Below are 13,871 nucleotides of genomic sequence, written 5' to 3' on the forward strand. Positions count from 1 at the left end.
GCCACAGTGCCTGGCCACGCCTCTGAATTTTTATAGCATATTGTTTACATTGTATTTTGGTATATAAATATAATTTTAATTTTTATAAGTTATTTTAAGTACTTATCTCACAAACTGGTCTGCAAGGGCTACAGTTTAGTATATTTTGCTACTTACTAAGAAGGCATTTAGTAAATTCATAATTATTCATGCCCATGAATAATAAACAAACAAATTAACAAGTGCTATTTTTGTCAATTTATCGTGACGACAGTAAAACTCTTTGGGTTAAATGAAATATTTTTGATATCTTACTTTGATTTTTTTTAAATACAAGAGAATTCTTTAAATGTCCATAACTACTTCTTCCCTGATGTAGCTTTTAGAAAAAATACATATATGAATTAAGAATTAAATATTCCACAAGATCTAATATATCAAGTTATATATAAGGCCGTTGTGCTAAATTTCATTATTCTACTATATGAAAGACCTGAGAGACCAGCAGGCACTACTTTCCCAAGAAATTATACTTGTCTGAGAACCCACTCAGTCAATAAGGGCAGTTTTCAATTGGATAAAATACCTGGTTCATTCAATTTACTTAGTTTAAAACATACATAAGAAACATACAAAATGTATTTTAATCTATTCTATTGCAAAATGATTTTAGACATAACTATTTTATACTGAATAACAGCATAATTTTTCAGAAGTAAAATTAAGGTCATTTAAATTTATATATTTATTATTTAGAGAATAATCCAGCAAAGAGTACCGTTGGTAAAATTGGATACCTAGAAAGTCAGAGAATCCCAAACTTAGAGCAAAAGGTCTGACTGATCTATAATATTTTGGAAATACATTTCACTGCTTTACTAGATTTTTCAAGTAAAATTTTCAACTTTTATAATATAAAGAAAATATGTAAGTGTTAAATACAATGTCTTATTAGATTTAGTGTTGTCTTTTTAATAAATCCTTTTAAATGATACACTGTCACATACATTATTGATTACATGAAAATATTAAATAACCAACAATACTTCTAATTCCATGAATACCTACAAGTCTTACAAATGGATGCAAATACACAAAAGTCAATAAATCACTATTATTTTTTATACTTATCTTGAAGTTAAATAACTTTATCCAAAAAGGCAAATAAAAATAAAGCAAATATTTTAAAATTCTAGTCTTCACAAATCTATACTGGCACTGGATATATGATAGCCTGTAAATCTCATACTGCCATATAGCAAATTAGAATTTTAACGATTCATAGACCATTATTTGGTGGTATGAGATATTTATTCTTATAAAAAATAATAATAATTCATATCACCGTCCTGAACATATTGTCAATGGTATCATACTACTAAATTTTATGTTTTACTTAAAAAAAAATCAAGATATTGGCTTCTATCCCTAAATGTTTGAATTTTCTCACAGAAATTACAAAAGAAAAGGAGGAACTTATAGGCTGGATTAAGGCAGAAAGCCAATAGACCTTATACTTCAGTGCTTATTCTGTAAACTCTTAGCCCCAGGTGATTTTAACCTAAGTCTTTAACTACACTTCTACTTTTAAACTCTGATTAAAGTCACAGTATTACTTTCAAGAATTCAGTCTTCAAACTACTCTTTGTATTCACTGAGAGTAAAAAAAATAAACACAACTATAAATGACTGTGAAAAATAAAATATCCACTGATTTTACAGCTTTAAAATATTTATATTCTCCCATGTATACATTAAGGGATACTTCTTTTAAGACTTATGAAGGGTACAAACTGAACCATTTGACATTGACAAAGATTATAATATGAACATTTTTGTATAGAATAACAACTACCTACTCATGATTTAAACATAAAGGGATTTTTTTTTAAAGTAATTAGTATAAAATTAGACATTAGTCTATAATTTGAAAATATATTGCCTAATTATCAATTTCTATGTTTATATTACATTATTCAACATTATATTTATCTATATATTGGTAAAATTATAAGATTCATAACACTGTTCAGTATAATACTTTTTAAATTCAGAAACATGAAATTAATAAGACTTTGAGCTACATTTCAAATTTATTACAATGAACATGAGTATTCTGTAAATTAAATATTCTGTGAATTACTGAAGAATAATACATTTCTTTTGAAGCCATAGTCTGTGATAGTAAAATTATGTCACAAATTAAGACGCTAATTATAAAAAGGCAAAGGTAGAAACAATAATTATGAACATAATAAATTTATAGACCTAAAAGAGTTTACGGTGGAAGAATCCACCTTATTTAACATGAAATAATGTCATTTTCCCCCTACATCATGTCACCCATTACTCAATCTTAAAAACTCACATCAGTTTTTCCCAAGTAAAATTTTTTACAAAAAATCTCATACATTAAAAATGAACATTGGCCCTTTATGACATATGTTTAAATACTACATAAGTTACACAAAACACAGTAACTGATTTGTAACAAAGGACTGTATGGTGGGTACATAAATTTACTATACATTTTTTTGATAAAAAATGAGAACATGACAACAAAATTAACAAAATAGGAGCCTCTATGCATAATAACTATCCTGAAAACTACAAATATCACTAAAAATAGGGTATTGGAAATTTTGAATGTATCATTGAAATACTTATACTTTATTTAAAAAGTGATATAATTTTAAACAGATTCAATTCCTATAAATTAAATTTGTGTCTATAAATTTAAAAAGGGCAATCACTAAGAGTCACATAAGTGCTCCTCAATGTAACACTAATAAATGAATAATTCAATTGATCAATAAATTAACTGATCAATCTAAGGATGAGACCTTGATAGTCTTTAAATAACTAAATGACAACTCTGCTATGTTTTATGTGTGCTTAAAATAAAAGTTTTATGCTAACACTTTAAGGCTTCTTTTGTAAGGAACTTATACTATGCTGTGGATATTTCTCTTTGATTTCTCAACTAAACACTCACTTGTTTGATGCGATCTGGATTAACGGTGGTCTGGGGTTGTAGAATGCTGACTGGTTCTGTCTTGGCCACATTTTGGGGCATTTCTCGAATTTTTTCTGCAATGAATCCATGAACTGCATTCAGTGCTTCAACCGTTCCCTGGATCAAGCACACTCGCTCAGTAGTACCTGTGGATAAAACATTGATTTTCAGAAAATATTCCACACTTTGCATTTAAAAAATTATGAAAAAGGATGATATCATAATGCCAAAAAAATGTAAAATGCAGAACTCTAATGTAAAACATTTAATTGAACCACACGTAATATATACATGTCTCTTCTCATGATTCCTTTTATAAATTCCGTTCTAGTTGTTTTGGTCTCAAAAAGGGCATTTGGATTGCAGCTCAATCAGAGATCCAGAGAAGTTGTGAACATATCACTGATTCATTGACGTAACAAATACTTATTGAGTACTTATAAAAGAACTTAGGGTTAGAAACTGGTAACATGCCAGTAAAGATCTATAAACCCAGTTTTCAAAGAGCTTACTCTTCAGGGGGAAAAAAACAGACATAAAACCAGAGAATTGTAGGACATTACAATCTGAAAATAATGGTGGTAACAACATAGATGGTACAAGTTGTTCCATCACTTACCACGCTCTTCCTTTAATCATAGCAACACTTGTTACCTGATATTTTACATTTTTTTTTTTTACTTTTTCACTAGAATATAAGCTCTACGTGGAGTGTAAATTTGTTTTGTTTTGTGCTGTAGTATCCTCAAAGTTTAGAATAGCTTCTGGCACACAATAGGTACACTGTAAACATTTGTTGGATAAATGAATCAGTGCTGTCTTTATTGATGATATAATTTGAATAAAAAGAATATTAGGACTAAACATGAAATTTAAATAGTTTATGAAACTTGAAATTCACAAATATTTGTTAAAGATATTATTAATAGTATTTATTTAATATCTTGTGAATAAAATGTAAATATATGATGCAAGACAAGACTAAGGTGAAATTGTGTCTAACACACAGGTCGTATCACCTATTTTATACTTTACAGATATACATTAAGGCAATAAAAATAAATTAGTTTTTCAGATTATTCTGAGGCTTATTGTAGAAGCCTGGTATTTCACTGTAATCTTCTCAGTGACCCAACATAACATATGAACTTGCTTCTAAGAAATAAGTATTTCTTTTCTAAACAGTTGTTAAAATTTTCCAAAAAATGGGATTTTAAAATTTATAAAAGAGTTTTTGAATTAATGGAAATATTTTCAATTACCTAACATATTTCCTTTTGGTGCTACTGTTTCAAAATTTCAAGGTACTTTGTAAAATGTTTTAAAATACATTCTGAAGGACAAATTTGTGAAACTACAAATATTTAAAAAGTCATAAGGAGTTTATACTGCTTTAAAGATTCTGACACACAGACCAATTTTCTAGTAGTTTTGAAATTAAAATAATAGTAAAAGAATATCATTAATACTTCTAGAAGACAGAATTAGATTACAGGAATTAGAAGCAGAAATAAAAGAAAAACTTAGAGATATACCTAAATAAAATTGTCATATTTTAAACAACGAAAATTCAGATCTATAAAAATCTAAGTTTCCTGGATTTTACAAAATATTTCAACATACTATGTATATGGCTTTCATTTGTAAGGGTAGATAAAGCCTGAAAAACATAATGTGAGTCTGTGGGTTTAATTTTTCCAGTTTCTTGTCTATCTTGATATACATATTGTGGTTCCTGCATAAAATGATCTAGTTTATGGGGATACTCTAGGGAGTCTTTACAAGGTTGTATTAAGTGTCCAATAAATGACTAGAAAGGATAGGAACTGATCAATGTAGCTAATACAAAGTGTTCTTATCCAGGTCAGCAGACAATATGAAAACAGATCAGATTACATTCTTGTTTTTGGAGACAACTACAGAGTGCTCTTTTGTGGATGCCAAAACAGTCTAACTTAGATAGAGATAAAAAAAAAAAAAAAAACATGGCTCTAAATAACTAAAGAGATTATAAATCTACACTATCAATAAAATTCTGATAATACAAACCATGTCAGACCACACAGCAGCCCCTATACTTTTCAGATTGCAGAGACTAACAGATAGTGAGTGGAAATTACTGAGCCATAAAGAATTATGACTGTGTAAAGCTAAATTTCACATATTAGCATCTGTGGGACACTTGAAAATAGTTCACAGGTTCACAATTGCAGTACATACTGTTTGAAAATTAAATTACATAATTTGCATTAGAACTATTAACATAAAAAAAGGAAAGAAAAAAGGAGATTCTATATCTACCACTCAGAAATGCTACAATCCTCAGAAGAGATGCTATCATATTATTCTACTGAACTTATGGCCTTTTCACTCAGAAAACACAAAACCGTAATTTTTAGGAGAAAGTCACAAAAAAGGGAGACTGTCAGGTGTATGATCAAACTGTGTTAAAAAAATGAGCCTATAAATCATAAAAGTTGCTGGTTTTGTCATTTTAAAGGGTTTTAGGCTCAATTAGTATCTAAACTAAACTGCCTGTTATTTATCATTTTATTTAACAGTAGCATTTATTTCTCTTTGAAACACACTAGCAACGAGAGGTGAAAACCAGTTACATAAAAGTACATGTCTATATTTTGTAGAAGATAGAGGTATATAAGATACCATTAATTAATTAATTTTTTTGAGACAGAGTCTCACTTTATCACTCAGGCTGGAGTGCAGTGGTGAGATCTTGGCTCACTGCAGCCTCGACCACCTGGGCTCAAGAGTGATTCTCATGCCTTGGCCCTCCAAGCAGCTGGGACTACAGGAAGGCACCACCATGCCTGGCTAATTTTTTGGATTTTTTTGTAGAGACAGAGTTTCGACATGTGGCATAGGGTGCTCTTCTGAGCTCAAGTGATCTGCCCACCTCAGCCTCCCAAAGTGCTAGGATTACAGGTGTGAGCCACCACGCCCGGCTTAAGAGACCATTAATTTAAAATTGCACTTTTAAGAAAGAAATCACAAAAAGTATAATAAGAAGGGGCAATGTCAAATACAGGCATTGACATTTACAATGACTTTAAGTTTTGATTTAACATACAGTATTAAATGCTAAAAATGCACAGGTTTCTAAAATTACATTCAATTATCAGTTTTAATGAAAAGTTTTCACAGAAATTTAATAAAATATATTCTGTGCTACTATAAGTTTAGGTAAGTCAGTTACACAGTTCCTGTTTCTACCTAAGGTGATCCATCACTTATGCACTGGGCCCTGTGCCCCCTTACCTACCAAGTCCACTGCTTCTCCAGTTAGAGTTATTTCTTACATCATAATTTTTTTCTATTGAATATTCCCATCAGTAGGAAATATGTTGTAATTTCTACAATTTTTAAAGACATTGATAAAGTTAGAAAATTACTCTTTTGCAAACCTAATGACAAAATTAAGTTTGGTAAAGATCATAAATGGATAAAATCATCAGATGAAAGGTTAATATAAAATTTTCAATAAAAACATCAGGTATTACCAACTGATTTCAACAATCAACATTAGCATGATGAGTATGAAAACCAAACATTATATGCTTCTTGATGTGATGTAATAAAAAACACACAGAACCAATTATGATGTACCTAAAAGTAGTTGAACCTAAATCTAATCAAACATTTAGCACTATAGATTAATACTGAAAACAGAACAATAAACGATACCATAAGGAAGCAAAGACACAAAAATAGTTTATAAGACAACTGATGCAGCTTCGTCAATAAAGAAGAGATTACTCTCCAGACAAAAGAAGACTTAAAATATGTTATGACTAAATGTAAGGCAGAATTTGGTTGGGTCCAAAATTAAACAATTTTCACTTGAAACAAAATTGAAGCAATGACAAGGACAGAGTTTTGGCACCAAATAATTACTGTTAACTTTAACATGTGAGATTATGGCATCAGTTTACAGAAAGTGTCATTTTTTTTTTTCTTTTCTGAGATGAATACTGAAATATGTACAGGTAAAATGTGACTGAACTTGCATCAAAATATTTCTGCAACAACAAAAAAGGAGTAAACTTTTTAGGCATAACAAATCTTGATACTGTTGATATAGATGAAGGGTATAAAGAAATTAATTGGCCGGGTGCAGTGGCTCACGCCTGTAATCCCAGCACTTTGGGAGGCCGAGGCAGGCGGATCATGAGGCCAGGAGATTGAGGCCATCCTGGCTAACATGGTGAAACCCCATCTCTACTAAAAATACAAAAAAAAATAGCCAGGCATGGTGGCGGGCACCTGTAGTCCCAGCTACTCAGGAGGCTGAGGCAGGAGAATGACGCGAACCCCTGAGGCGGAGCTTGCAGTGAGCCAAGATCGCGCCACTGCACTCCAGCCTGGGCGAGACTCCGTCTTGAAAAAAAAAAAAAACAAAAAGAAATTAATTGTTCTATTTTATACATGCTTACAATTTTCATTTAAAAACATTTAAAAGTTCTCATTGACCTCATACCCCTCTTCTAGTTGCAGCTCAATTTCCTTATCCCTCAAAATTCCTTGAATGAGTTTTATAGCTACTCTCTTTCTACTTCCTCATCACCCAAACCTGAATATACTCCAATATGGCTTTTTTTTTTCCCCTTGAATCTAGTAGATTCTACAACTCTACTGAAAGCATTCATCACAGCTGTACCTGGATAAATCTAATCTTCAAGTCCTCATGTTGTTTGCCTCATCAGCAGCATTTTATGCTGTCAGTAGGTGACCATTCTGTTCTAAAAACACTTCACTTGGCTTTCAGAATGCCACATGCTCCTAGCTCGTGGTTTTTACTCAGTTCATTAACTCATTTGATAAAAATGTATTGAGTCCCTACTAAATAAGTATCATATTAGAAGCTGAAGGTACAGCAATGACCAAACAGGAAAAACAAACGAACAAACCCTGCCTTCATGGAGCTCATATTCTAGTTCATGTGGACAGACACTATACATAAGAGAAATAAAACACAGAGAAAGAATAGTAAAAGAAAATAACTGTTATGAAAAACACTGGGAGACAATGACAGGCTCAGCAGAGACAAAAACAACAGTATGAAAGGGACTTTGTCATGTTTACCACTGTATCTCCAGTGCCTAGAAGAGTGCCTGGCACACTACAGATACTCAACAAGTATTTTTTTTTTAAATAAACAACTTCCTGAGTCTAAAATTTCTTGTCTGTATTTTGAAACATATATGTGATTGATTTCTAAGGCCTTTTTTTATCTACAAAGTATCTATAAAGCCAGTAAATCTCTCGGTTTATAAGATCATTCAACGAACATAAAAAGCAGATATATTTCGGAAAATGATTTAAAAACTATAATAAGTTATAATTTATCATTAAAAAAGGGCACGTGGTAAAAGTTTTTTGAGACAGGTACTAGGAGAAATAATGGATAATTTAACATTTTTTTTCTTTTTCCTAGGGTAGAAAAAAATAGACAAACTCTGAAAATGAACTCTACCTAAAATAATATTGTTAGGGAGAAAAATATTTTTTGTTGTGGTCTAAAGTGCTATAAAAAACTGTTTAGATACCTGAGACATTATTCAAACCAGAGTAAGACTATTCTAGAATAACAAACATATGCTAATGATTTGATCCACATAGTTTCAATTGTCATCTATAATGAAAATTAGTGAATATTCTGTTCATATAAAAGAAAATGCATCAGTTTATATTCCTACTGGAAATATAACTCAGTATCTTATGAAAGAATACAGACATAATTATTTAGGAAATATTAATGTTAGTGTAGAGTAAGTCATTTGGTTGGATGAGTGACACTGAAACATCACAAAATAAAACAATAATACAAAAATGTAGTAGAAAATTTATTAACACTTCTGTGACAATCTATAGCAATAATTTTGGCCTCCAAAATAACTTAAGAAAATGTAAATACCAATTAACTCTAACAGGCAAAAGCTGATATTTAAAACAACATGATATACAGATAATTTATAGAGATAACTGCTACTTATTATGCAGAGAAATTACTAATTTTGGATAGCTAATATTGTGATGAACATGTTTTTATTTCATGCAAGTAAACATTTAGTTTCTATCATATCAAGAAATATCTTGCAATATATATTTTCAAATACATTTAAATTTCCTTGCTATTTGGAGGTATGTCTGTCTATTTACTCTTACACAAACAGTGCTTTGTGAGTGGTATCTATTCTTTTAGTTTTCATATTTTTCCTCTTTTTGCCACTTATTTTTGCTGTTTGCTAAAATATCTGATTATAACAGGCTCTTCTCTTATAATTTGCTGTTTCTAGTCCTCAGCAACCTAATAATATATAGTTAAAGAAGACTGTTAAAATTATATAAACTATTAACAAGTAGGTTCCGGGCCGGGCATGGTGGCTCACGCTTGTAATCCCAACACTTTGGGAGGCTGAGGCGGGCGGATCACGAGGTCAGGAGATCAAGACCATCCTGGCTAACACGGTGAAACCCCGTCTCCACTAAAAATACAAAAAATTAGCCAGGCGTGGTGGTGGGCACCTGTAGTCCTAGCTACTTGGGAGGCTGAGGCAGGAGAATGGCATGAACCTGGGAGTTGGAGCTTGCAGTGAGCTGAGATCACACCACTGCACTCCAGCCTGGGTGACAGACTCAAAAAAAAAAAAAAAAAAAAGCCAAACAAACAAAAAAAAACAAGTAGTTTTCTTGTTCCTAGTGACAACCATAGGGAATATGTGGCCTTTATGAAATCATTTTTGATTTCATTTTTCTTTATTTCCAAGTTTGGGGTCAGTGTAAATAGATAAAATATTACTTTAATGCTTTCTTCTTAAAAGATTTAAAATTCTATACAAGCATCTTAATTTTGAAAACTAAAACACAGAGTATCCTTTCAACAGACTATGTTACCATTTATTTAATAAAAATCACCCATAATAGTCTATATATGATAATCACTTTTCATATTGTCTTTATAAATAGATGATTTACATTCATTTCTTAGGTTACCAAATTTATTGCTATAATTACATAAGCAAAAGTCTCATTTATGAGTATTTAAGATAATGTGTCAGCAAAAGCTCCACTGAAGGACATTTAAGGGTTATCTAGTCGCAGCAATGTAGTATTACATTCTTTCAGGGGAAAGTATGTACTTAACCAATTTCAAGAAATGAAGCAATTCAAAGGTCTTCTCTGAAGCTCACAACTACAGACCTTTTGTTTCCTTTCTATGTCCCTATACGCATATGGAATAACTTAAAATTTGAAGCAATTTAACAATATGCATCTCAGAATATTCTTTTAAGTGACTTTTAACAGTAATCATGCTTCCTAATCTTCATAAGCCAATTTGTGATTTACAGAAGATATATAAATATGAATTATAATACATATATTTATATATTGTTAGTATAATTTATCGACACACATAAAATCTCATTTAATGTTCACAATAATCAGGACAGATATCTCCAACTTACATGTATGGAAATGGAAGCAACTGTGCAAAGACATATAGCAAACACAGAGAACAGTAAAAGTCTTGTCAAAAACGATTTTTTATTATTATACCACATACCTCCTAAGAATGTAATATTAGGCCAGATAGCAAATTTAACACATTTAAGAAAATCGCATATGTTTCAGTTGATTGTGGAAAAATGATTTTCATGTAACTTTGATGTTTCTTTAAAAAGCATTGTCTTAATACCATTAACATTTCTCCAAGATTTATTCCAAATCTGTCATAAAAAGAAATGATTGACCCTTCTTGCAGAGAACAGACCACCACAGGAGATGGTTAATAACTATGTGGGCTATTAGTAAGATTTTTTAGGACAAGTTTTCAGATCAACAAAAGTACTTGATAAAATTGCCATTAAAAGTAAGTTCAATTTGTAATTGCAGCTTTTATACCATTGTACAGTTACGCACATTTGATAATACTTCCTCCTACCCTACAATTACTGAGGAGAAAATACACTATTTCAAGAAAAGATCTTTTAAAAAAAGAAATCATAGGAATTGACATCTTATGATGTAAAGTAATAATTGCATTTCTTCTCTAGGTGATTAACTCTACACAATTATCTCTCTACTTTTAAACTGCAAAAATTTGCAAAAGGCCATATAACATGCTTAATCCAAAGTCAACATAGTGAAGGCCTGATTCTGTTTATACAACATGTTTTCACATTAAAATATCACAAATCAAGTCAAAGGATGAGAGTATATTTTTCAGAAAAATCTAAAAATATTCATTCTTCAGAGACCTTAGGAAGCGAGAATGAATGGCAAAGTAGATGTTGTCCAGCTTGTCGTTCATTCATTCTCTGTCTCATCCTGCAAATGGAATACTAATTTACTTAACTAGCTATTCCCATAAAGTAGCATCTGCACAGCTGAGGAATCTAACTTCTGAAGAACCCTGAAAACAGATACATCTGAAAATTTTACATAACAACTGCAATTATTCTCAAATATATTGCAATTTATTTCTAGTTTTTAAATTTTGAGGCCATGCAAAAAACAGTTAAGATGATGACGATTCATTCACCCTTAGCATAGGTTTATGCTAAATTTAGGATCACTATAGCAATCCTAGTTATGTCAATAGTATAACCTTTTAATTTCCACAATTACAGAAATATAAAACTGCCATAACAAATTTTTATTAAAGTGCAATTACATTTTATATGTACATAATAGAGATTTGCTGACTTGTCTCCACTCCCCCTCAATATCACCATTTTTGACAGTAATTTGTACTTATAAATTTTTGCTATGAGAAAAATGGCACTTGAAATTCTTCTATCTATCCTTTATGTATTAATAGGAATTCACTTTTGCAAAGCTTGATTTGATATCACATGTCCCAGCTGGGAAAACAGTTTGCACCAAACATGTGATACCAAGTCAAGCTAAGAAACTCAGAAGTGTGACCAGTGGTGGAATGCATAGTTAATCAGAGTCATGTAAAGGTAAGGGGAGCAGCATTGCAATGGACATGCAGCATGGTAACGAATCAGAGATTGCTTATGAGATGAGAGCAAGAAAATTAATGTCTCTTACATTAATTTCTGACATGTAACAAAGTTGTCAACTTTGAGACCTAATATAGATTAATGCATTAGACAAAATTAAGCAGTAACTCTATGTTATATTTTTTAAAAATATAGAGTTTATAGAATGATCCATTTTTTAATCATAAGCCTACAAATTCAACTGAAGGCAAGGCCTGCATTTGTTGAAATTTCAAGGACTGAATTATTTAAATCAGTGAATAATCAATGAATATCATATCACTGACTACATGCACTATATCAAATAAATGTAGAGGTAGGATAAACAATTTTGACTGTTTAACTTGGTGGGAGAAGTAATATAGGAGAGTAGACTATAGTCGGAAAAACAACAGAAATTTAAGCGTATATGTAATCTATTATTTAAAAGTATTATATTATTATTAATATTAAAATGTATTAATTTTTTATAGTTTTATGATGCTAAGATAATAGAAAAATGGCAATTTAAAAACTGTACATATACCAAGGTGAGTGGACGACCTGAAGTCAGGAGTTTGAGACCAGCCTGGTCTACACAGTGAAAACTCCATCTCTACTAAAAAAATTTTGTTATTTTTTAGTGGTGCACACCTGTAGTCCCAGCTACTTGGGAGGCTGAGGGTGGAGAATCACTTGAATTTGCGAGGCACAGGTTACAGTGACCAGAGATCATGCCACTGCACTCCAGCCTGGGCAACAGAGTGATACTCTGTCTCAATAAATAAATAAAAAATAAAAATTGTGCTACATAGAAAACTGGTCCTTTTACCCATCTTTAGGTGTACAATTCAGTGGTATTAATTAAATTCAAATGTTGTACATATACTCTCACTATCTCCAAAAGTTTTTCATTATCACAAACCGTAACTGTAACCATTAAGAAATAAATTTCCATCCCTTCCTTCCTACATCCCCCAGTTACCTCTAATCTACTTTTTGTCTCTATGTCAAAATTCTAGATATTTCGTATAAATGGAATCACACAATATCTGTCTGGTGTCTGGCTTATTTTACTTAGGATAATATTTTCAAGATGCACTGATGTAGCATATCTCAAAAATTCATTCCCTTATTACAGCATAACAATATTCCATTGCATGTTACATACCATATTTTATTTATCCATTTACCTGTTGGTGGACACTTGGGTTGTTTACACCTTTTGGCTATTGTGAATACTGCTGCAATGAACACTGGTAGCATCTGCTTCAGTGCTTGTTCTCAATTATTCTGTGTACAAACCTAGGAGTGGAATTGTTGACTAATATGGTAATTCTAGCCTTTTGAGGAACAGATAAACTGTCCCAAGCCGCAGCACCATTTTACATCCCCAACAACAGTGTAAAAGGGTTCCAATTTCTGTAAGTCTTAGCCAACATTTATTATTATTTTTTAATAATAGCCATCCTAGTAGGTGTGAAGAGCTATCTTGGAGTTTCGATTTGCACTTTACTAATGACTAATAATGTCGAACATTTTTGCACGTGCTTACTGTTCTTTTGTATATTTTCTTTAGAGAAATATCTGTTCACATCATTTGCACACTTTTCAAATGGTGTCTTTTTGTGTGTATGAGACAGGGTCTCACTGTGTTGCCCAACTGTGAGTGCAGTAGCGTGATCATTGCTTACTGCAGCTACAAACTCCTGGACTCAAGCAATCCTCCCAGCTCAGCCCCAAGCAGGTGAACTACAGGTGCGCACCATCACATCTGGCTAGTTTTTTTTTTTTTTTTTTTTTTTTGAGACGGAGTCTCGCTCTGTCGCCCAGGCTGGAGTGCAATGGCACAATCTCGGCTCACTGCAAGC

The 13,871-nt window shown here is 31.6% G+C and overlaps 1 protein-coding gene across 4 annotated transcripts in view; it reads right to left on the bottom strand.

The window, feature by feature from the left end:
• NOVA1 (NOVA alternative splicing regulator 1) overlaps positions 1–13,871 on the bottom strand; it is a 152,462-nt gene that overhangs the window by 31,102 nt on the left and 107,489 nt on the right. For all 4 annotated transcript variants that reach the window (XM_034937370.3, XM_034937369.3, XM_055097416.1 and 1 more), the window contains one exon: positions 2,975–3,141. In XM_034937370.3, the coding sequence (XP_034793261.1) occupies positions 2,975–3,141 (167 nt within the window). The remainder of the gene's footprint in view (positions 1–2,974; positions 3,142–13,871) is intronic.

Source organism: Pan paniscus, chromosome 15 (genome assembly GCF_029289425.2).
Source record: "Pan paniscus chromosome 15, NHGRI_mPanPan1-v2.0_pri, whole genome shotgun sequence".
Lineage (NCBI taxonomy): Eukaryota > Metazoa > Chordata > Mammalia > Primates > Hominidae > Pan > Pan paniscus.